Below are 22589 nucleotides of genomic sequence, written 5' to 3'. Positions count from 1 at the left end.
ATAATGACCACATGTCTCTCTGTCAGGAGGCTCGTACTCCTCTGGACGAGGTGCTGGAGTGGCAGAACGAAGTAAAGACTCTCCTCATCGACCAGAGCAACAGGAAGTGATGTCATAACCATGATTACTGACAACCTGACTGAAGCTGATTGGTTCCTGTAGCTGCTGAACATGGCTCATTGTTCTCACTAAGAGAAAAATAACAAATAAATATCAAGTTTGAATGTTAAAGGACGTTTCTTTCCTGTCTTAAATCAAAGTACCACAGTGTTTATGTGTGTAATGATCCCTCCTGTTCATACTGACCATTAGAAGATCCCTTCATAATGTTTACAATGGAAGTGATGGAGGACTAAATCCACAGTCCTCCTAGCCTCCCCCGGATGTCTTAACTCCTGACCCGATCTCTAAGGCTGAGCCCAGACTCTCTCTGCTTGGATCCAGCATCTCATTGTTTGGGTCACTACCCAAAGCTGGTGAGCAGAGGTGAGGGTTGGGACGTAGACTGACTGCTAAACTGAGAGTTTCACCTTCAGGCTCAGCTCTGTCTACACCAGGACGGTCATCACTGCTGATGCTGCACCGATCCGCCTGCTGCTGCACCCATCCACCTGATGCTGTACCCATCCACCTGATGCAGAACCCATCCACCTGATGCAGCACCCATCCACCTGATGCTGCACCCATCCACCTGATGCTGCACCCATCCACCTGATGCTGCACCCATCCACCTGATGCAGCACCCATCCACCTGATGCAGCACCCATCCACCTGTAAATCTCACGCTCCATCTGACCCTCACTGTGAAGAAGACCCAGATACTTAAACTCCTCTGCTTGGGGCAGTACCCCCCCCCCCCCCCCAAACCCTGAGGGGGCAGTCCACCTTGTTCCAGCAGAGCACCATGACCTCAGATGTGGAGGTGCTGACTTTCATCCCGACTGCTTCGCATTCAGCTGCAAACCATCCCAGAGCCGGTTGGAGGACTTCACCTGTAGAGTCCAACAGAACAACATCAACCACAAAAAGCAGAGAAATGATTCTGAGGTTCCCAAACTGGACTCTCTCTGTCCATGAAGATCCCAAACAGGATTAGAGACCAGGGACAGTCTATGGGTTCTGTCCCTGACCTCCATGACAGACCCACAGTCCCTCTTTTTTCACCTTATTTATCAATGCTATCATCATTATTGGGCTTGTTAAAGAATGGTGGCAATGGCTAAAGCCACTTAAACAACGAGGTCAGACGTGACAGGAAGCAAGTCCAGGTGTGCGTTTGAGCTTTCTAAGGCCTCGTCTGCTGCACTCTGGTGGTAACATGGGATGTTTATTTATTATTTTGCCAGAAGATTGACTCCAGAGTTGACCAATGTTAGCTGGACATGAAGAGCAGCCAGAAACTCCTGAACACTGAACACAGATGGACGAAGCAGAACACCTTGCCCTGGTAAAGCACTCTCTCCTCCTTGGGTAGGTACAATTTCAGTGAAGCCCCAAGTGATGTAAGAAGGGTCATCATATCTAAATTACTTGTTGAATCACAAGAGTTAAGAGCACATCAGCCCACAACAAAGTGACTGGGTGGTCTTATTTCACAGTTTATGTTAGTAGGGACATCAGAAACCCAAATATATACACATAAGCAGTCAAAAGTGCCCCTTCAACTGGGCTAAATAAAACTGTGAAAGAACACCTGAAGTGGAATTTTAAGTTGGATTATTCAGTAGAAGCTGATGTAGCTCAGAGGGTTAGAAATCAGACTTATTCATCGACTTGTAGAATTGAAGCGTTTTATTGCAAGAAACCCAAGAAACCCATCGTACATCTCATATTTATACACATATCAGACGTCATCAGCCAGAAAACAAACATTTCCTGTTTTGCATGTAATGGTCTGTCTTCCACACAACCATCTCTCTATTACCTCACAGCGGCTGATATCCTAACCCTATCCATCCTGTTTTTAACACTTTAACTAAAATGACCTTACAGTCCTCGTCAATTAGCATTTAGCTTTACTCCACTTATTAAATGTCCTGTTAAATTCCCTCATCACTCTTCTCTCTCTTTGGGCGATCACAGTTTTCTGCTTGCAGTGGTTTTACAGATATACATATTATTAATATAAAGGTATTTGAAATCAGTTACAAATGTAATGTAAGCTTGGCAAAACTCAGTTCAGCACTTGCCTGCGTTGTGCAGTTGTGTGTAATTCAAAACATGAATGAAAAATATAATAAAAACATGTTTAATATATTGCATACAAATCAAAACTACTGCTCAGTACTATTCTACGTGCGTGTTCTATAAACGTGCTTAAATTTAAATTCTCTCCAAAATCTTTTTCCCTTTTACTCAGTTCAATAACACATTTGAGCTGAATAATAAGTATATAATCTATAAAAGGCAGTGAAGAAAAAAGATAAACTCATCAAACATCTGGACTGATTTTTTAAATGATTTCTTGACTCAACATTTATCCAGATGAGACCATAAAACTCATGACAGAGATTAATGATACTAAATATAATTATAAACAGATAATTATGTTACAAATGGTCCAATCAGATCTCCTCTCTGCTCTTCTTCTAGTGGTCTTAATAAAGGTATTACTACTTCCTGTTTTGGAGCGTTGGTGCTGGTGATGATTTTCTTCTTCAGAGGGTTTGTGTTTGTCCTCAGAGGTCCTACTCTGCTCCCTGAGCTCCTTCCTTTTCAGCCGGCTCTCCTTCAGCTCTGGAAACACCCAGGTTATAATAATCCAGCTCAATGTTCTCCTGTGGGACTGACTTCTGCCTCCTGCTGGCCTGGAGAGACATGACAACACAGATCTGCATCACTCCTCTCTTCAGTTCAAGATAAACAGGCTGAGTGCTTCATTTCTACCAGTCCTCTAAATAAACATGTTCAGTACCTTCAGGATGAAATAGATGACAATGACACCCAACAGCAGAGCCACCAGCAGGACAACTGGTGCATTACAATTTTGTAGTGCACATTTCAGTGGTTCATAAAATGTCACCAAAATAAAGTTAAGTTAATAAAACAGGTTCAGTACCATCAGGATGAAATAGACGGCAGCTACGACCAACGGCAGGACGACCTGCAGGACGACCAGTGCGATGACAGAACCTGTTCTGTAAGGTTTCTTATCTGGATCTGATGAGACACATTCAGTCATCACATTAGATCACATGACATCATGAGGACAACAGCTCCCATCAAACAGAAACTTTAGTGACGTTAAATCTCCTAAAATCAGTGAAGTCTGAAGCAGCTTGTTGATTCAGCTCTTAGAGAATAAGTTCATCTGATCCTCTCTGTATGCTGATGATGTTCAACAAAAACCACTCATGTGTTCACAGCTGCTTTGAAAGAATGAATGAAAGTCTGCTGATTCTCTCCTTAAAGCGCCTGTCAGCTTAAAATGATTCAACTGATTGTTAACAGTCAACATCTTTACATGCAGTTAAGTCAGATGTGATCCTGGTGAAGCTCTGAGTTCATCATGTAAACCCTGTTTATTATCATTATAGTGCTTATCTGGCTTCACTTTTACTTTCCACTACAACACAGTTGTTATGGTTGAATAATGTTAAAGAAGCCGGGAAGGAAACAGTTTACAGCTCCTTCATCAGATTGTGACTCAGCTCTCTGTAGGTCGCTGGGTCGCTCCGGCTGCCTCATGACTTTTTATCAAACATGGAAACAAAGTCAGTGTGATGTCTCAGTTGGACTGAGCTTCACACTCTGCTTCAGCTTACCTGTGACAGTGAGAGAGAGCAGACGGCTCTCAGAGGAGAAATTATGAGAAAAAACATAGACGCCATAAACACAGCTGTAGTTTCCTTGGTGGGTGGGGTCTGCAGCAGGAAACAGGAAGTCAGCAGAGTGATTGACAGCTGGCTGGGTGTAGGTGTGTGCTGTGTTGGAGGAGGTGAAGGTGAGCTGGAAGGAGCCTCCTGGGTACTGAGGCTGGACGGAGCAGCTGATGCTGAAGCTGGAGCCCCAGAGCACCTGAAACCCCTGCTGCTGGGCCCCGGAGACCCCATCCATGGTAGGAGACACAGAGATGATTGGCTGAAGCAGCAGGTCTGTAAATACAGAGAGATGGTGAATCCTTCTTCTTCTGTGAGAAGCTGAATGTTGTTTTCTCTTCATGTATTTGTTGAGATAAATGAACGTTGATCACTGAGAGATGATCACACAGCACAGAGAACTCCTACATTCATGTGTATTACAGAGGAGTCAGAGAGCAGAGGAGGAAACACATTAACATCCTCAGCTGCCTTCAGATCAGACAGAAAACAGCTGCAGTTTGATTCATCTGAGGCCATCAACATGTTAATAAGACATTCATTCCACACTGCATACACAATAGTTTCTTACAGAAACAAGCAGCGAACACAAACTGACATATCATCAGCTCTTAAATCGATATATTGAACTTGTTAGCAAACAGTTCCTGATTTGATGAGACAGAAAAACTATATAAATTTCTAATATAACTGTTGTTTGTAAGGTGGATGTGACTGAGCTGGCTCAGGAGAACTGCAGAGTGTGTGAGTGAACCACAGCAGGTTGATTAAAGGTGCAGATTGTCTCAGTTTGAATCAATGAGCCTCCAGGAACAAGCTAACTTCTCTACCCTTTAGGATGCTGTCATCCTGGATAAGTTTACAGTTCAGTCCAATGGAAACCACCAACTATCACTGTGACAGAGGAAGGAAAATATTACTGTCAGAGATGATGTCACTGATGGACTTACCTGAGCAGGTGACCTCCATGATGTAGGAAGAGTAATCTGATGATAATACACAGTCCCTCAGTGCAGATCCAGACTTAACACATTCAGAGCTGATCCTCCATACAGATCTGTATGAGTCTTCATTTCTTCTTCTTGTTGAAACAGCAGAGCCACAGTCCAAATATCTACATATTACATCTGCTTCATTCAGGGTCCAGTCAGAGTAACTGAATGATTCTTTCTCCAGGATAAATGTCCATTCGTCTTCAGTCACTGGTCTCCACTCTCTCTGTTTCACCTCCAGTGTACCTGCACAGCGACTGGCTCCTCCCACCAACCTGACAGGCTCTGAACAGAAACAAGAGAGTCATCAGTAAAAGAATAAAGTGAGTTTCATTAGAACAGAAACAAGAGAGTCATCAGTAAAAGAATAAAGTGAGTTTCATTAGAACAGAAACAAGAGAGTCATCAGTAAAAGAATAAAGTGAGTTTCATTGGAACAGAAACAAGAGAGTCATCAGTAAAATAATAAAGTGAGTTTCATTAGAACAGAAATGAAGACAAATCAAAGCTGCAGCTCCTCTTCTACCTGAGCAGGTGAGTCCCACAGCTTTACCAGGTGAGCAGGTTCTTCTAGCTGAGTCTGATCTTCTACAGTCCAGGAGAGCAGACTCATTGCCTCCACACTGGAACTCTTTGGTCCACATTGGAGCCTCCACTTCTCCATAGAGCGCCCCCTGGAGGACTGAAGGAGCCCCACAGCCAAGCTCCCTACAGACCACCTCTGCATCCTGCTGGTCAAAGTCAGCTTCACACACTGAGGACCACGACTGCTCAGACTTCACCTCCAGTCTGCCTGAACACAGACTAGTCCCATTCACCAGCCTGACAGAGTCTGGAGAGAGAGAGGACCATCATTAGTTTTGGGAATATTTAACTGCAACATTCATACCAATAAAGCTTTTTCTGAATTTGAATTTAACAATTAGGGATGGGCATTTGAAAACATTTTCTTGATCGATCATCTGGAAAATTAACGATCAATTATCGATGAATCATTATCTTTTATCTTAAAATGCCATGATACAGGACGCTTGTAAAAGCAGCTGAGGCAAACCTCTTCACATATCAATCAATAGAGCACTCTTAAACACAACTGAGCCTCTTTTAGAAACACTTCCAAAAAAACAATCAAATCTAATAACAACAGAATATTACTCGGGAACAAACTACCAGCAGAACTGAAATCATTTTAAAATCCAGGTTAAAAACATTTCTCTTCTCCTGAGCTTATGATTGAGCTCTTTTAAAGCGCTTTACATTTTAATCTTTCATTTGCACTCTATGTCCTTTTAATGATTTTAAAGCTAATTTATTATTTTATGCTGCAATCATTTTATTTATGTCTTTCTATTTTTCTGTACTTTGTTTTTATTATGGGGGGGTGGGGTTAATTGTATGTTTTTACATGTTTTTCTGTTTTATGTAAAGCACATTGAATTGCCATTGTGTATGAATTGCACTATATAAATAAAACTGCCTTGCCTAGCTTTAAAATCATTAAAAGGACAGAGTGCAAATGAAAGTGTGCAAATGAAAGAAAGTGCTTTAAAAGAGCTCAATCATAAGCTCAGGAGAAGAGAAATGTTTTTAACCTGGATTTAAAAGTGTTCACTGTTGGGGCTGATTTCAGTTCTGCTGGTAGTTTGTTCCAGTTGTGTGCAGCATAACAGCCAAAAGCTGCTTCACCATGTTTAGTTTGAACTCTGGGCTCAACTATCTGACCTGAGTCAGTAGATCTCAGAGCTCTACTGGGTTTATATTCTACTAACATGTCATTCATGTATTCTGGACCTAAACCATTCAGTGATTTGTAGACCAGTAGCAGAACTTTAAAATCTATTCTATAGCTGACTGGGAGCCAGTGTAAAGACTTTAGAACTGACTGGGAGCCAGTGTAAAGACTTTAGAACTGACTGGGAGCCAGTGTAAAGACTTTAGAACTGGAGTAATGTGCTCTGATCTCTTTGTTCTGGCTAAAACTGGAGCTGCAGCGTTCTGAATGAGCTGCAGCTGTTTAATGCTTTTTTGTGGGAGTCCAGTCAGAAGACCGTTACAGTAGTCGAGTCTACTGGAGATGAAAGCATGAATCAACTTCTCCTGGTCTGTTTGAGACATAAAACCCTTCACTCTGGATATGTTCTTAAGCTGATAGAAGGCTGTTTTGGTGATTGATTTGATGTGACTGCTGAAAGTCAGATCTGAGTCTATCAGCACGCCAAGGTTTCGGACTTGGTCCCTAGTTTTTAGAGAGAGTGACTCGAGATGTTTACTGACAGCAATCCTCTTCTCTTTATTGCCAAAAACAATGACCTCAGTTTTGTCCTGATTTAATTGAAGGAAATTTTGGTTCATCCAATTAGTTACTTGCTCTAAACAGTGACACAGTGACTGTATTGGACTGTAGTCATCTGGAGACAGTGCCAGGTATATCTGTGTGTCATCTGCATAACTGTGATAGTCTACATTAGAGTTCTGCAGAATCTGACCCAAGGGCAGCATATATAGACTGAACAGAAGGGGTCCAAGAACTGACCCCTGACCCAAGGGCAGCATGTATAGACTGAACAGAAGGGGTCCAAGAACTGACCCCTGAGGAACTCCACACGTCATAGCCACTCGATCAGATTCATAACTTCCAATGGTCACAAAATAACTCTGCTCTTCCAAGTAGGACCTGAACCAGTCTAGGACTGTTCCACTGAGTCCTCCAAGTAGGACCTGAACCAGTCTAGGACTGTTCCGCTGAGTCCTGCCCAAGTTTCCAACCTGTTCAACAGTATACTGTGATCCACAGTGTCAAATGCAGCACTGAGATCCAACAGGACCAAAACTGGCACCTTGCCTGAGTCAGTGTTCAACCTTATGTCATTTAACACTCTAATAAGAGCTGTTTCTGTACTGTGGTGAGGTCGGAAACCTGATTGAAATTTGTCAAAAAGGCCACTGGAGTTCAAGAAATTACTGAGTTGATTAAAAACCACTTTCTCAGCGATCTTGGCTATAAAAGGAAGATTTGAGATAGGTCTGTAGTTGGTTAACATGGAAGCATCCAGCGTTCTCTTTTTTAAGAGTGGCTTAATGGCAGCTACTTTTAGGAGTTTAGGAAACACACCTGATTTAAGTGAGCTATTTATTACTTGTCACAAATCTGTTTGGACAGAGTTCACAATAGTTTAAAAGAAATCTGATGGCATTGTGTCAAGACAACATGTTGATGGTTTTAGATGCTGCACTGTTTCCTCTTTTAAATTCTGACATTGCAGTTGAGTTATTCCTGGGAGGTCTGAGGGATTGCATCATTTTATTGTTTTGTTGATTTGTGTTGATATTTAGCCTTATGGACTGGATTTTTTCACTGAAAAAGCAAATTCATTGCATTTTTCTGTGGAAAGGAGTTCTGGACCGATGTGTTGAGGGGGGTTTGTAAGCTTATCAACCGTAGCAAACAGAGTACGAGTGTTGTTGATGTTCTTATTAATAATTTCAGAAAAATGTTGCTGTCTAGCTTTGAGTAACTCATATTTAAAATTACAAAGACTTTGTTTGTAGAGGTCAAGGTGAATTTGATGTTTAGTTTTTCTCCACTTACGCTCTGCCTTCCTGCATGCTGTTTTTAAAGCCTTTATCATCATAGTGTTCCTCCATGGTGTTTTCTTTCTGCTCAAGGTCTTCTTAGTTTTAATAGGTGCAACAGCATCCATGACATTTGAGATTGTCCAGTTAAATTTATCCAGGAGTTCATCAACTGACTCTGCACTCACAGTTGGTGACATAGCTATAGCCTCCATAAACTTTGCACTGGTATTCTCATTTATATACCTTCTCCTAACAGACACAGAGGTTAACTGAACATTTGGAATGATCTGTAAGTCAAAGAACACACAGAAATGATCTGAAAGAGCCAAGTCCTTAACATCAACAGAAGAAATATCAACACCTTTAGAGATAACCAGATCCAGAGTGTGTCCTCGAGTGTGTGTGGGCCCTTTCACATGTTGCAAGAGGCCAAAAGTGTCAAGTAGAGCAGAGAGTTCTTTGGCATTACTGTCCGTGTTATTGTCTACATGAATGTTAAAATCCCCTGTTATGATAAAAAAGTTGTAATCAGTGCAGATAACTGACAGCAGTTCAGCAAACTCATCAATGAATTTTCCTGAGTATCTTGGAGGTCTATAAATGATTAAAAAAATAACTTTTGGATCACCTTTTAATAAAAAACAGAGATGTTCAAAAGAGCTAAAATCACCTAATGTAATTTCCTTGCACTGAAATACAGATTTAAAGATGGCAGCAACTCCCCCGCCTTTCTTACCAGTTCGACACTTGTTCATAAAACTAAAATTTGTTGATGCTGCCTCATTGAGAATAGCACAACAGCTACATTCAGTCAGCCATGTTTCACTAAGAAGTAAAACATCTAGATCATAGGTCATAATGACGTCATTAACTAGCAGTGATTTGTTGGCTAGCGATCTGATATTGAGTAGAGCTAACCTTGTGGAGATAACAGGAGACACTGGTATATTTTGAGGTTGACATGCTATACTTAGTAAATTAGCAGATTTAATTGAACTCTTGTTATTTCTCACCAGTTAAATCATTCTTCTGTTACCTGTCATCACAGGGATTGAGAAAACTACCTGAACTCCATAGGGCCCTGACTTTTCCTGGGGGAGAACATTATTGGTATCAGTATTGCAGCCTGGACCCGGCACATATCAGTCAGACTCACAGATGATCTGAGTCAAAGGAGGTGGGGGGGCTCTGTGACTCTTGGATGATGGTTGTTTCCAGCGTGGTGGAATGGGAGGGGCTTGACGATGGGGGAAGTTGAGGGGAGGGAAAATGGGATTTGGGCGTGGTGTGAGTTGGATTCCAACATTGACAAGGTCATTCATCCTGTCGGTGAAATCCAGAAGTGGGGAGTCCTGACTGAGTGGAGAGAATGAAAGGCTGGTGGGTGAAAGTTGGGAGTCTCCAGGTGGGGCTAGGGGAGACTCCACTCGTCGGGTTGTTGGGGCTGGGGGAGACTCCACTTGTCGGGTTGTCGGGGCTGGGGGAGACTCCTCCTGTTGGGTTGTTGGGGCTGGGGGAGACTCCTCCTGTTGGGTTGTTGGGGCTGGGGGAGACTCCTCCTGTTGGGTTGTTGGGGCTGTGGGAGACTCCTCCTGTTGGGCTGTTGGGGCTGGGGGAGACTCCTCCTGTCGGGTTGTTGGGGCTGGGGGAGACTCCTCCTGTTGGGTTGTTGGGGCTGGGGGAGACTCCTCCTGTTGGGTTGTTGGGGCTGGGGGAGACTCCTCCTGTTGGGCTGTTGGGGCTGGGGGAGACTCCTCCTGTTGGGTTGTTGGGGCTGAGGGGGACTCCTCCTGTTGGGCTGTTGGGGCTGGGGGAGACTCCTTGTGTTGGGGTTAGGATGATGACATTAAATCCTCTCTCTGGGTGTGTTGACTTTCATGGTCAGTCCTTATCTCAGGCGGTAACAATTCTTCTCCAGAACGTTGTCTTATCTGTTGTTTTGGATTGTCTCGCCTCTTGTCCTTGGCAGGGACTGCTGGTGACTGACGCACAAAATCAAAAATGTTGTAGCTTAACAGCTGTACTCCTGACTTGTTAAGGCAAAATCCATCTGCCTTAAAGAGGTGTCTGCGTTCCCAAAAAATGTTGAAATTGTCAATAAAATTCACTGATTGAGCGGCACACGTATCTTTGAGCCATCTGTTGAGCATCATCAGCCTGCTGAATCTCTCGTCTCCTCGCCGAACTGTCGGTAGAGGTCCACTGATAAACACCTCAGTATTCAGACATCGAACTTTGTTCGATGTCTGAACAAATTAGACCCCGATCCAATATGGGATTTGTCTAGGCGGGGATTGAGACAGCAATTAAAATCGCCCGCAATCACCGAGGATGCAACAATCCAATCAGAAAAAAGGGAAAATGCTTTGGTGTAGAAGTCAGGAGGACATATTGGTGGAGCATAGACCTTTAAATAAGAAACAGTGTCACCATATAGAGACCCTGAGATCATTACATAGCGTCCAAGTTTATCACTCTTGACCTTCACTTCAGTAAGAGGCAAGGCTTTATGGATCAGAATTGCGACCCCTCTGCTCCTAGATGTAAAGGAAGAATAAAATATCTGGCTAACCCAGTCTCTCTTTAATCTCTGGTGCTCCTCATTACTCAGGTGGGTCTCTTGGATGAAAGCTATTTGTACCTTTTCCCTCTTTAAAAAGTTAAGAACTTTCTTCTGTTTAACAGGGCTCTGCATCCTGTGTACGTTCCATGAGCAAAGTTTAATTGTTGAGCTATCAACCATAGTCAAGCGAGTTTTGAATAGCTGAATGCATGCCTGAGATATCAAGAAACAAAAAGACAAGAAAAAACAAACACATGTGTGGGAGATAAAAAACATATAAAAATAACAAAGCCCGCCCCACCCCCCCAGTACTTCCCCAAACGAAGCACCAGAATCCTAAACCACTGTGCATCTAAACTGTGCACTAGACCAGTACTCCCGGTGTAAATATGCATTAGCAAAACTACCATCAGAGGAGAAATTTTACACATGAAATTAAACTGTAATAATAATTTCAACAGATTAAAGAAACAATATCCCAACCAGCCACCCGGGTGGCATCCCAAACACTTGGAGAAAACAGGTTTCAAGCAGTATAAATTGTCGAGTCAGGCTTAATGGGAAAAAAAGAGGGGAAAAAAAAGGTGGGCTGTTTTGTAACAGCCGCCACAGTCCCATACATCATGTGGCATAGTTAATAGATTGTGGAGCCAGTTTATCAAAACAGTTCAGTTCGCATTGTCTGTGACTCACCCTGAAGTAGGACGTTGTGGCGTGAAGAACTTAGTCCCAAACGTTAAGTCCACGGATTTCTGCCTGGTCGACCGGGTGCATAGTCCCTGAGTGTAGAGATAACAAGACCCGGAGAAAACTTAACCATTCGGGGCAGGAGATGTAGGGCCCGTCCGCGGAGGCCGGGCTGGGCCAATCTTTTCCTCGTAGTATTTTTCGGTGGCCTCTGGGGTGTTGAATATGTGCTTCTCATTGTTGAACGTGAGCTGCAGTCGTGCGGGAAACAAGAGGCCATACCTGACCTCGGCAGCTCGGAGTTTCTGCTTGATGCCGGTGAATGCAGCTCTCCGTTTAGCAACGTCCACGGTGAAATCCGGTAAGATGCGCACCTGGTGTCCGCGGAACATCAGCGGAGCTCTCTCCCTCGCAATCCGGAGGATCCGTTGTTTAACCTGAAAGTGATGGACCTTAACAATCATCGGGCGCGAAGGGGCTCCTGGTTGGGGCTTGGGAGCTAGAGAGCGGTGGGCTATATCTAGCAATGGGAAGGCTCCGGAGTTGTCAATGCCTTGAATATCTTGAAGTGAAGATTCAACATCTGTGAGACGAGAGGCGTATGAATCAATTGTGGATTGAAGATTGCCAATGGAGGTGCGGGATTCGTTCCGGAAGGATTCAATCAGCTTGACCACAGAGGAGAGGGAAGGCTCGTCGTCCTCCGAGTCGTCGTCGCCATCATGTGGATGCGGGCTAGCAACAATGTTAGCTTCAGCCGTATTCCGCGTCGAACGGCCTCTCTCGGCCCGTTCTTGGCGAGAACTACCTTTCCCTGTCATCTTGCGGATCTTATCGACGAAAATTGGGCCGTGTAGGAAGGCAAAAGAGTAGTTTGCTATCTTATTTTTAACAAAATGTGCAGGAGCTGGTCAGGACGCGTCTACCCTCTATCCATGCTCACTGGACTGCCCATTCCCCTTTTCTACCATCAGATCAGAGTCATTAATGAAAAGACACTACACCAGCCTTAAAGTATAGACACATGGCACATTCCTCAGTTCCACCTCTCTCTCATCACAGAGCATGAATGTCAGAATTAGTGTTAAAAACATAAACAAGAACATCTTAGTAAATAGTTTGGTTAAACAATATCAATAACTTATATCATTATCAGTTACCTAAAGAAACCTCCACTCTAACAGCTATTACAGCGATCACAGATAAATGTGTATTTGAAGAACTGTGATTATACTTTCTCCTTTCATAAACACAAATGTTGGTATGAGAATGTTTGTTTAATGTGAGAAAGTGTTACACTGATGTTATGCTTACATTATGGTGATAATCGATTAACTATCATGGAATAAGTAGAATAACAATGTGTTGATCATATTGATCCTTTTCAGGTTTTAATGAATCAAGCTGCCGCATATCAATGCCAGAATAATACATCCTCTGTTCTGTGTTACTATGTTATAGTATGCTTTTCATAATCAGGATTAAATACTGAATGAATGATGATGAAAAGTCTCTGTGATGAATCTGATTGGCCGACACACGAGCCCTCCCCAGGAGAGAAACCAGCTGCACCGAAACTGGCTTTGCTTTGCTTCAGGTTTTACTTTGCTCATCTTCTCTTCACCAAACACATTCTTACTTTTGTAACCTTATCTTATTCTCTTAATCTTTAGTTATTCTATATCTTAGTTTTCTTAAAGCTGCAGTTTGTGAATATTACTCCCATCTAGTGGTGCGCTACTAGAATGCAAACAACGAGTAGTACTCTCTGACACCTCTCCATCAAAGCGTGTTATTACCACTAAGAATATATATATATATATATATATATATATATATATATATACATACACGATTTGTGTATACATTTACTCGCACCACTGGGTTTTGTAGCAGTGTACCTACAATAATCAAGCATCTGCCATCTTTATTCGCAATAACGTTATTAGAGGAAAACTATTATTAAATAGAACAGCTACCCCTCTGGCTTTAGAACTGAAATTGAAATGGAAAATATCTGCCCAGTGACATGTGAGCCTGGCCTGGTCTTTATTGTGTGAACAGGTTTTCTTGTAAAAATGCTAAATCAGTATCAAGATGTTGCAGATGAGTTAACACTTTTGACCTTTTACCCAGATTACCCATACCCTTAATATTCCAATATATTAATCTAATAGATAAATTAGGAATCCTGGAATTATTTGGTGTACTAGCCATTAAAAATGTTATCTGAAGGAAGTCTGAGAGAAACACCTGACAAGAAAAAAAAGGGATAGATATGCCATCCATCCCCACCCTTCTAAACTGTTCCCCAAACATAACCCTCCCACCAACTACACGTCTTCATCCCCAACTGATGGAAATAGTTGTATATGCTCCAATAGCCACAACTCAACAGGTAGTGCTTACAGCGATATAGCTACAATTAACCAACAGGGCGATGGTGCCCTGCAGAATTATATATTAAACACTGCAACACTTTAACTTTAACTGCAACTACAGTGTATAATGTGCAACTTCCATTACTGAAGAAACAACAACCCAGCCACACACACAAAAAAGAAAAGGGCCCATTAAGAACAAAATAACAATGAAAGCAAAAACAAAAAACAAAAAGGAGACTAGTAAATAAATAAAAACACCCAAAATAAGGGGACTGCCGTCAGTCTACTTAGTCTCCTTTGCTTTACTTGTCTATTATTCAGCCTGTCTTTGACATTTTTGATGTTTTTGACGTTTTTGACTTGTGGCCAGCGCTGAGATCTCTACTGAAAGTCATTAAACAGTGTACGAGTTAAATTAGACTTTTCCTCCATCTGTCATGAACCTAAGAGAGATAAACGTCTGTCAACCCAACAACTCATCAGAACCGAGAGGAACAGAGTCTGCAGAAACCAGCCAACCCGGATCATCCTCACAGCACCGGACCGGGCAGTCTGACAGAAACCAGCCGACCCGGATCATCCTCACAGCACCGGACCTGCGACGCTCTCTGAGATCTTCCACTTGGTGTGTGGTTCTGAAGGACGGACAGCTGAGACCCTCCATCGATGAAAGTAGATTGATGTCAGATCGAGTAATTCAAATTTTCATTAAAAGTAAAACTTATAAGTTTCTTAGTTTCCACATGATTACATATCCTTCATTTAAATTCATCTTTCATTCATGTCGATATATCGAGTTACAATCTGTTGAATTCATATTGTATTACAAACTCATCATTACATTTATAAAATGTACATTTTAACATCCAGTGAGTTGTGTGTCTATTCTTTGAAGTCATACAGGGATCTATTGAACCCATGGATTCAGATATTTGACTGATTTATCAAAATTGGTTGATTTATTAAAAATAATTAAATAACCAATTAAGTAAGTACAATCTTTATTTCCTCCTAAACAAGGAGGTGGTGCCCTGATAACAAGAGCTTATAAATTTAAACATCCAAAATTGCTAAAACAGAGAACTGTAATTATTAACACTGGTCTGAGGTAGGGATGCCCCCTGAAACCTGCTTCTGAACTGGAACCAGTATTAAACACTTAAAAACCTGAGGTATTTTTAAGCTGAGTTCTTTTATCAGTACTTGAAGAAAACAAGGAGTGAGATTATTGGATGGTAAAACCTGGTTTTGGGTTCTGCTTGTTTCCATGGAGATATTATTGAGTTCATATTGTGACACTGTTGTAAACATTGTTGTTGATGTCAGCAAACTCTGTATTTTTAACTCTAAAATATAAATACATTATAGTCCTGTTGTGGATTCATGACTTTCATTAACTATCATTTTAATATAGTAATAATTTTATTATAATGATAAAGAGCTGATAAGAATATTGATAAAGAACCAGATCAATAAATGGTATTGATAAGAGTAGTAGTATTGATAAAATCCTAATGAAACTGATCCCTAGTGTGAAGTCAGTACATCTGATCATGGTTCTGACACTGAGCTGACAGAGAGCAGCAAACTGCTCTGTTTACACTGTGTTCATACAAATGATTAAATACCATATACATACAGTATATTGTAACTGTAAACTGCTACTATTGCTGCTTTCTCTTGTAGTGTGAATATCCTTAAAGGTGCAGATTGTCTCAGTTTGAATCAATGAGCCTCCAGGAACAAGCTAACTTCTCTACCCTTTAGGATGCTGTCGTCCTGGATAAGTTTACAGTTCAGTCCAATGGAAACCACCAACTATCACTGTGACAGAGGAAGGGAAATATTACTGTCAGAGATGATGTCACTGATGGACTTACCTGAGCAGGTGATCTCCATGATGGAGGAAGAGGAATCTGATGATACACAGTCCCTCAGATCAGATCCAGACTGAAGACAGTAAGGTCTGATCTCCCATACAGATCTGCCTGAATCTTCATTTCTGCTTCTTGTTGAAACAGCAGAGCCACAGTCCAAATATCTACATATTACATCTGCTTCCTTCAGGGTCCAGTCAGAGTTACTCACTGGTCTCTTCTCTCCCTGTTTCACCTCCAGTGTACCTGCACAGCGACTGGCTCCTCCCACCAACCTGACAGGCTCTGAACAGAAACAAGAGAGTCATCAGTAAAAGAATAAAGTGAGTTTCATTAGAACAGAAACAAGAGAGTCATCAGTAAAACAATAAAATGAGTTTCATTAGAACAGAAATGAAGACAAATCAAAGCTGCAGCTCCTCTTCTACCTGAGCAGGTGAGTCCAACAGCTTTACCAGGTGAGCAGGTTCTTCTAGCTGAGTCTGATCTTCTACAGTCCAGGAGAGCAGACTCATTGCCTCCACACTGGAACTCTTTGGTCCACATTGGAGCCTCCACTTCTCCATAGAGCGCCCCCTGGAGGACTGAAGGAGCCCCACAGCCAAGCTCCCTACAGACCACCTCTGCATCCTGCTGGTCAAAGTCAGCTTCACACACTGAGGACCACGACTGCTCAGACTTCACCTCCAGTCTGCCTGAACACAGACTAGTCCCATTCACCAGCCTGACAGAGTCTGGAGAGAGAGATACCTCATTATTCAATGTGAAATTTTCTCAGTTAGACAATCCGTCCTTTTTTAAACACCTGTTTCTGTCCATGGCTACTTTACCTGGTAACTTAATCATAGGAGGGGACTTTAATTGTGTCCTCCAACCTGAAATAGACAGATTTACTGGGACTGATACTTCTCATAACCAGACAAGAAAAGAGTTGGGGTTCTTAAAGGGGGTGCTCATGAGCAGCAACATGTAAACACGCATCTTCCTCAAGCTCTGTATGAAAATTACAATTTCGTTAAATTTAATCCTCTAAAACAATCAAATAACTAACCAAATTGTATCCTAAATCTTTCACTATACAGTCGTTGCAGTTTTTTTTCTTTTTTTCTTTTTTTTCTTTTTTCACCCGTGTAACACCTATGCGCATGCCACGTAAACTAAGGCCCAAGCAAGCAGCTACAGCCCCGGACTATCCCATGGCAGGAACTCCCACGGACGCCCCGGCCGTCGCCTCCATAATGGAAGCTATCAAATCCTCTGAACGGTCGGTCTTGTCTAAAATAGAAGACACAGTCTCTACACTAGCGACTGACTTGCACACGAAAATAGAGAGCCTCTCCGACGAGCTACGTCAAGAAATAAACACAGTCCGTTCTGAAGCACGGGAAGCTCTGGAGACGGCTAACCAGGAGCTCAAGCTACATGCTACATCGATACGTAGCCTGGAAGACGGGGCTAACCACTACTCCGACCGGGTTGTTGAACTTGAGACACAGCTCACATCGCTGTCTTCCCAAGTCAAGCAGTTAACATCTAAGGCGGAAGTTCTGGAGTCAAGGCAGCGCAGAGACAATTTACGTATTATCGGACTGGAGGAAAGCCTCTGGGATATTCGTATGGAAAGGTCAGTGGCTAAACTGCTACAAGATGCACTGGGTCTGGACTACACCCCGACACTTGACCGAGCCCACAGAAGCCTGTTGCCCAAACTCAGGCAGGGGGATCCTCCGCGACCGATCGTGGTTAAGTTTCACTATTTTCAAGAAAAGATGGATGTCTTGAGACGAGCGTCAAGCCAACACCCGGTCCATCATAACAACAAGCCCATCTACATATATCCAGACTACACTGCTGCCGTGAGGAAACGTCGGGCTGCCTTCAAGGAAGCGAGAGAGCTGCTGAGCCACCGCCCCAAAACCCGGTTTGGTCTGCTGTATCCCGCGACGCTGAAAATCACCGGCCCAAATGGAGAACAGAGATCATTTGAAAATCCTGCTGAAGCTAAGCAATACATTGTTGGTCACCGAGGAGGCAGGTAACTGAAGGACTGTAAACCCCACAGTCACACACCTGTTATGCCACAAATGTCATGTACAGTTTATTTACTTTTCACCTAAACAGTAAACTAAGTCATGACAACCTTGAAACATTAACCAGATACGCCAGTATTTTCATGGGGTTCATTTGTAATCAGTAGCCATTATTAATAATCAATAATGTGCGGGTAGTTTGTTAACCCTGGTAACACTTTTTACTCATTTATTCACTTATCCATTCACGTATTTATTTCAAATTTTCCTTATTATTTATTCATTTATGTATTCATTTTTTCCCCTTTCTTTTCCTTTCCTTTCCTCTGTGGTTAAGTAATGAACCATTACACAGGCTTCACTTTGAATGGACGGATAATCCTCAATCTACCTCTATTTATTTACTATTATTACCATCATTATTATTATTACTATTTATTTTTATTTTTTTAATATTTATTTTATTTTTATTTTACTATATTTTTTTTTATTTATGTTTTTATTTTTATTTTTTGTTTTTGTTGTGTATGACAGCTACTTAAAGTAATTAACTCAATAATCCTAATCTTAGAGGATCGTTATGTCTTTAACTGTTCTTTTCATGCATAGTTCTTGTAGGGCTTAGTTAACACCAAGTGTTCTTGTTCGATGGTATGCTCGGCTGGTGATGGAGCGACCTACTTGGGTGGGCCGATAGCCTTTAAGGATGGGCACCAAGAGTATTTTGTTAACCTGTCTTCAACTCTTCAGAAGTTTTTTTTGAGTTTGTTTACACTGTATGTTTGCGTTGTTACATCCAACCATTTTCTCCAAGGGCTTGAGGACATGATGTATCTTTGCAAATTCAATGTAACATGACGTCACAGAGACAGATACATAAAGCTCCTGGCTCTGTTTCTTTCATCTCCTGGAATATTAGAGGCATGGGCAATGCAGTTAAACGTAACAAGATTTTTTGTCATTTGAGATCATTTAACCCAGACATTATATTTCTGCAGGAGACGCATCTGAAGGTCAACCATCATACAAGGTTGAGAAACAGTTGGATCGGCCAGGTCTATCATTCCAACTTTAACCACAACTCAAGAGGTGTCGCAATTCTTTTTAGGAAGGGAGTCCAATTCAGTCATACTAAAACAATCCAAGACCCCAGTGGTAGATTTATCACATTAATTGGCAAGCTATATAACTCTCCCATTATTCTTGTCAATATCTACAGCCCAAATTGGGATGACCCTCAATTTTTTACTAAAGTAATTTCGTCCTTAACTGATGTCAACACTCATCAGCTTATCATAGCTGGAGACTTGAACTGTGTGCTTCATCCACAATTAGACAGGTCCAATCCCAAAACGGGCAGCCAACTGTCCAAATCTGGTGGTGTCCTTGATTCTTTCATGCACTCGTACAATCTTTCTGACCCCTGGAGGAAACTGAATCCAGATGCGAAACAACTTTCTTTTTTCTCACCTGTCCACAAAAGTTATTCAAGGATAGACTACTTTCTGATCAATAATAACCTCCTCCCGCATGTTAACAACTCACAATACCATAGTATTGTAGTGTCAGATCATTCTCCTGTACAATTGGACATTTACTTCCCGGATAACATCCGATCACGATGAATGTGGCAGCTTGACCCCGCCCTGTTGTTATGCTCTGAATTTAAAAAATTTGCTGGACAAATAGACCTCTTCTTCGAAATGAATGACTGTCCAGAAATATCCCGTCATACCTTGTGGGAATCACATAAAGCCTATATTAGAGGTCAGATAATATCATACACGGCACATAAAAATAAAGAACACAATAAACACCTTTTGGAAATTGAGCAGGCTATAGCAGACATCGATAAGAAGTGCTCAACACAGGCCTCATCAGATCTACACAAAAAGCGCATCCTATTACAAATGGAATATAATAACCTTTCTACCCATAAAGTAGTAAGTAATTTGCTTAAAACTAAACAAAAATTCTATGAGCACGGTGAGAAAGCAGGTCGAATGCTCGCACATCAGCTCCGACTGTCAACTAGCAATTCACAAATTTCAGAGATTAACATCGGCCCGGGCATAACCACGTCTGACCCAAACCTTATAAATAGTCAATTTAAAAAGTATTACTCAAATCTTTATTAGTCAAATGTGGACACAAATACAGCTCAAATTCAATCATTTTTGGACTCTCTCGATGCTCCCACTCTAAATCCAGACATCCAATCCTCCCTTGATCAACCTCTCACCACCAATGAGATTCAAGCTGCAATAAACTCCATGCAGAGTGGGCGGACTCCAGGACCTGATGGGTTTCCAATTGAGTACTATAGGATATTCTCTTCCAAACTAGTCCCCTGAATTAAGTCAATGTATGATGAAACTCTGGAAGCTGGCTGCTTACCACCAACTCTCACCCAAGCAACCATATCATTAATATTAAAAAAGGATAAGAATCCATGTGACTGCTCATCTTACAGACCCATCAGTCTCCTTTGTTGTGATTACAAAATTCTGACCAAAGCCTTGGTTAACAGATTAAATGATGTGATACCAGCACTTATACATCAGGATCAGACTGGCTTTGTTCCAGGCCGACAGCCCTTTTTCAACCTAAGGCGGCTCTTTAATGTAATGTATTCCACCCATTCCACATAGCAGCCTGAGGTAATTTTGTCACTCGATGCCGAAAAGGATTTTGATAGGATAGAGTGGGAGTATTTACATGCAGTCATGAAGAAGTTTGGATTCGGGGAAACATTCAGAAACTGGATCAAAATTTTGTATAGTAGTCCTATGTCGGCTGTAAAAACGAATGGTTCAACATCAGAATATTTCCCATTATATAAAGGCACGCGTCAGGGCTGCTGTCTGTGGCCATAATTGTTTGACTTAGCCATAGAACCTCTGGCCATTGCGATCAGGGGGGATGGGAGAATCAAGAGCATCACTAGAGGAAACACAATCCATAAGACTGCACTCTATGCAGATGACTTGCTCCTTTTTGTCTCCAACTCAAGCCAATCTATACCTCACCTTTTGCAGTTACTACAGGAATTTGGGAGTTTCTCAGGCTATAAATTAAATTTGTCAAAAAGTCTTCTTTTTCCCATAAATGATGTAAGCAAATTTCTAGACTATGATGCATTTCCCTTTAAAATTGAACATCAGTCCTTTAAGTACCTAGGTGTACAAGTAACCAGTTAATTTAAGTCACTTAAAAAGACCACTTTTGATAACTTATTAGAACAAACCAAGAAAGACTTAGAGAGGTGGTCTTGCCTTCCCGTCTCGCTAGCAGGCCGCATTAATGCTCTCAAGATGACAGTATTGCCTAGATTCCTGTACATGTTTGTAACAATCCCTATCTGGCTCCCAAAACATTTTTTTATTAAACTGGATAAGTATGTCTCATCTTTTATTTGGAACCGAGTCACGCCCCGTATAAAGAAGATCTATTTGGAGAGGCCTAAATCTGAAGGAGGACTGGGTCTCCCCAACTTCCTCCATTATTATTGGGCATCAAAGATTTCCAAGTTGACATACTGGGTGACATCTTTCTCAGACAAAAATGGGCCTGTCTGGGCGATGATGGACCTTTCGTCACATGCATCAATATCCCCCATCTCGCTGCTAACAGCTCCACTGGCAACGCAGACAAATTGTAGGACTTTTTCTAATCCTGTGGTGTCAAATTCCATTAGAATTTGGGTACAATTTTGCAAGCATTTTAACCTTGATCAGATCAATAGCCTTTCCCCTCTTTCTTTCAATCATCTCTTCGCACCCTCACAGGTGGATCAAAGTTTCGCTGGCTGGCATCGACACGGACTGGTTTTCTTTGACGATTTGTTTGATGAGGGCTCCTTCCTTTCCTTTGAAGCCCTAGTAAAAGACCATAATATCCCAAGATCTCACTTCTTCAGATATCTCCAAGTATGCAGCTTTGCCTCCAAACATTTCTCCACTTTCCCCAAATCGCCAAATAAAGATTCTGCGTATGATTTATTAAATCTGAATCCATGGAACAGGGGTCTGATCTCCAAGGCTTATAATTTAATACACAATGTGGATCCCCCATCACACACTAAAACGCATGAAGCATGGGAACGGGATCTGGAAATCGTGATACCGGATAATGTCTGGGCTAAATGTATCTCTAACATACACACCTCCTCTATATGTATTACGCACGGGCTGATACAATTCAAAGTATTTCACTGGCTACATTACTCCAATGATAGGCTAGCTAAAATATACCCGTCTGTTCTCCCTACCTGTCCTACGTGTGGCAACCAAGTGTCACTGGGTCATATGTTCTGGTTCTGTCCCTCTTTAGTTAATTTCTGGTCCTCCATTTTTGATTGTCTATCTGTTCTATGCAGCACACCCCTCAAACCCAACCCACTCACCACTTTGTTTCGAGTCACACCCTCAGAAATATACACCACTAATAAACAAAAGAGAGCAATAGCATTCTGCAGCTTTATAACTCGCAGGGTGATCTTAATGAATTGGAAATCTAAGAAATGCCCGCCCTTCAGGAGATGGATTCAGGAGGTTCTATCTCTGCTTCAGTTAGAAAAGATAAGACATACACTAAACGGCTCTTGTGACACATACACCAGAGTGTGGTCTCCTTTTATTGATTATGTAAAGAAGTTAAATC

General features: G+C 41.9%; 1 protein-coding gene across 1 annotated transcript in view; it reads right to left on the bottom strand.

Moving 5' to 3' along the window:
- Positions 1 to 22589, bottom strand: part of LOC128381798 (scavenger receptor cysteine-rich type 1 protein M130-like) — a 152085-nt gene that overhangs the window by 112491 nt on the left and 17005 nt on the right. Inside the window, exons 6-8 of the mRNA XM_053341833.1 lie at positions 16326 to 16631; positions 15901 to 16182; positions 5337 to 5642 (exon numbers count right to left, since the gene is read on the bottom strand). Coding sequence (XP_053197808.1) covers positions 5337 to 5642; positions 15901 to 16182; positions 16326 to 16631 — 894 coding nt within the window. The remainder of the gene's footprint in view (positions 1 to 5336; positions 5643 to 15900; positions 16183 to 16325; positions 16632 to 22589) is intronic.

This window comes from Scomber japonicus, chromosome 20, assembly GCF_027409825.1.
Source record: "Scomber japonicus isolate fScoJap1 chromosome 20, fScoJap1.pri, whole genome shotgun sequence".
In the NCBI taxonomy this organism is placed as follows: Eukaryota; Metazoa; Chordata; class Actinopteri; order Scombriformes; family Scombridae; genus Scomber; species Scomber japonicus.
Note: the sequence above shows the minus strand (reverse complement) of the source record. Positions and strands in the feature narration are given on the sequence as shown.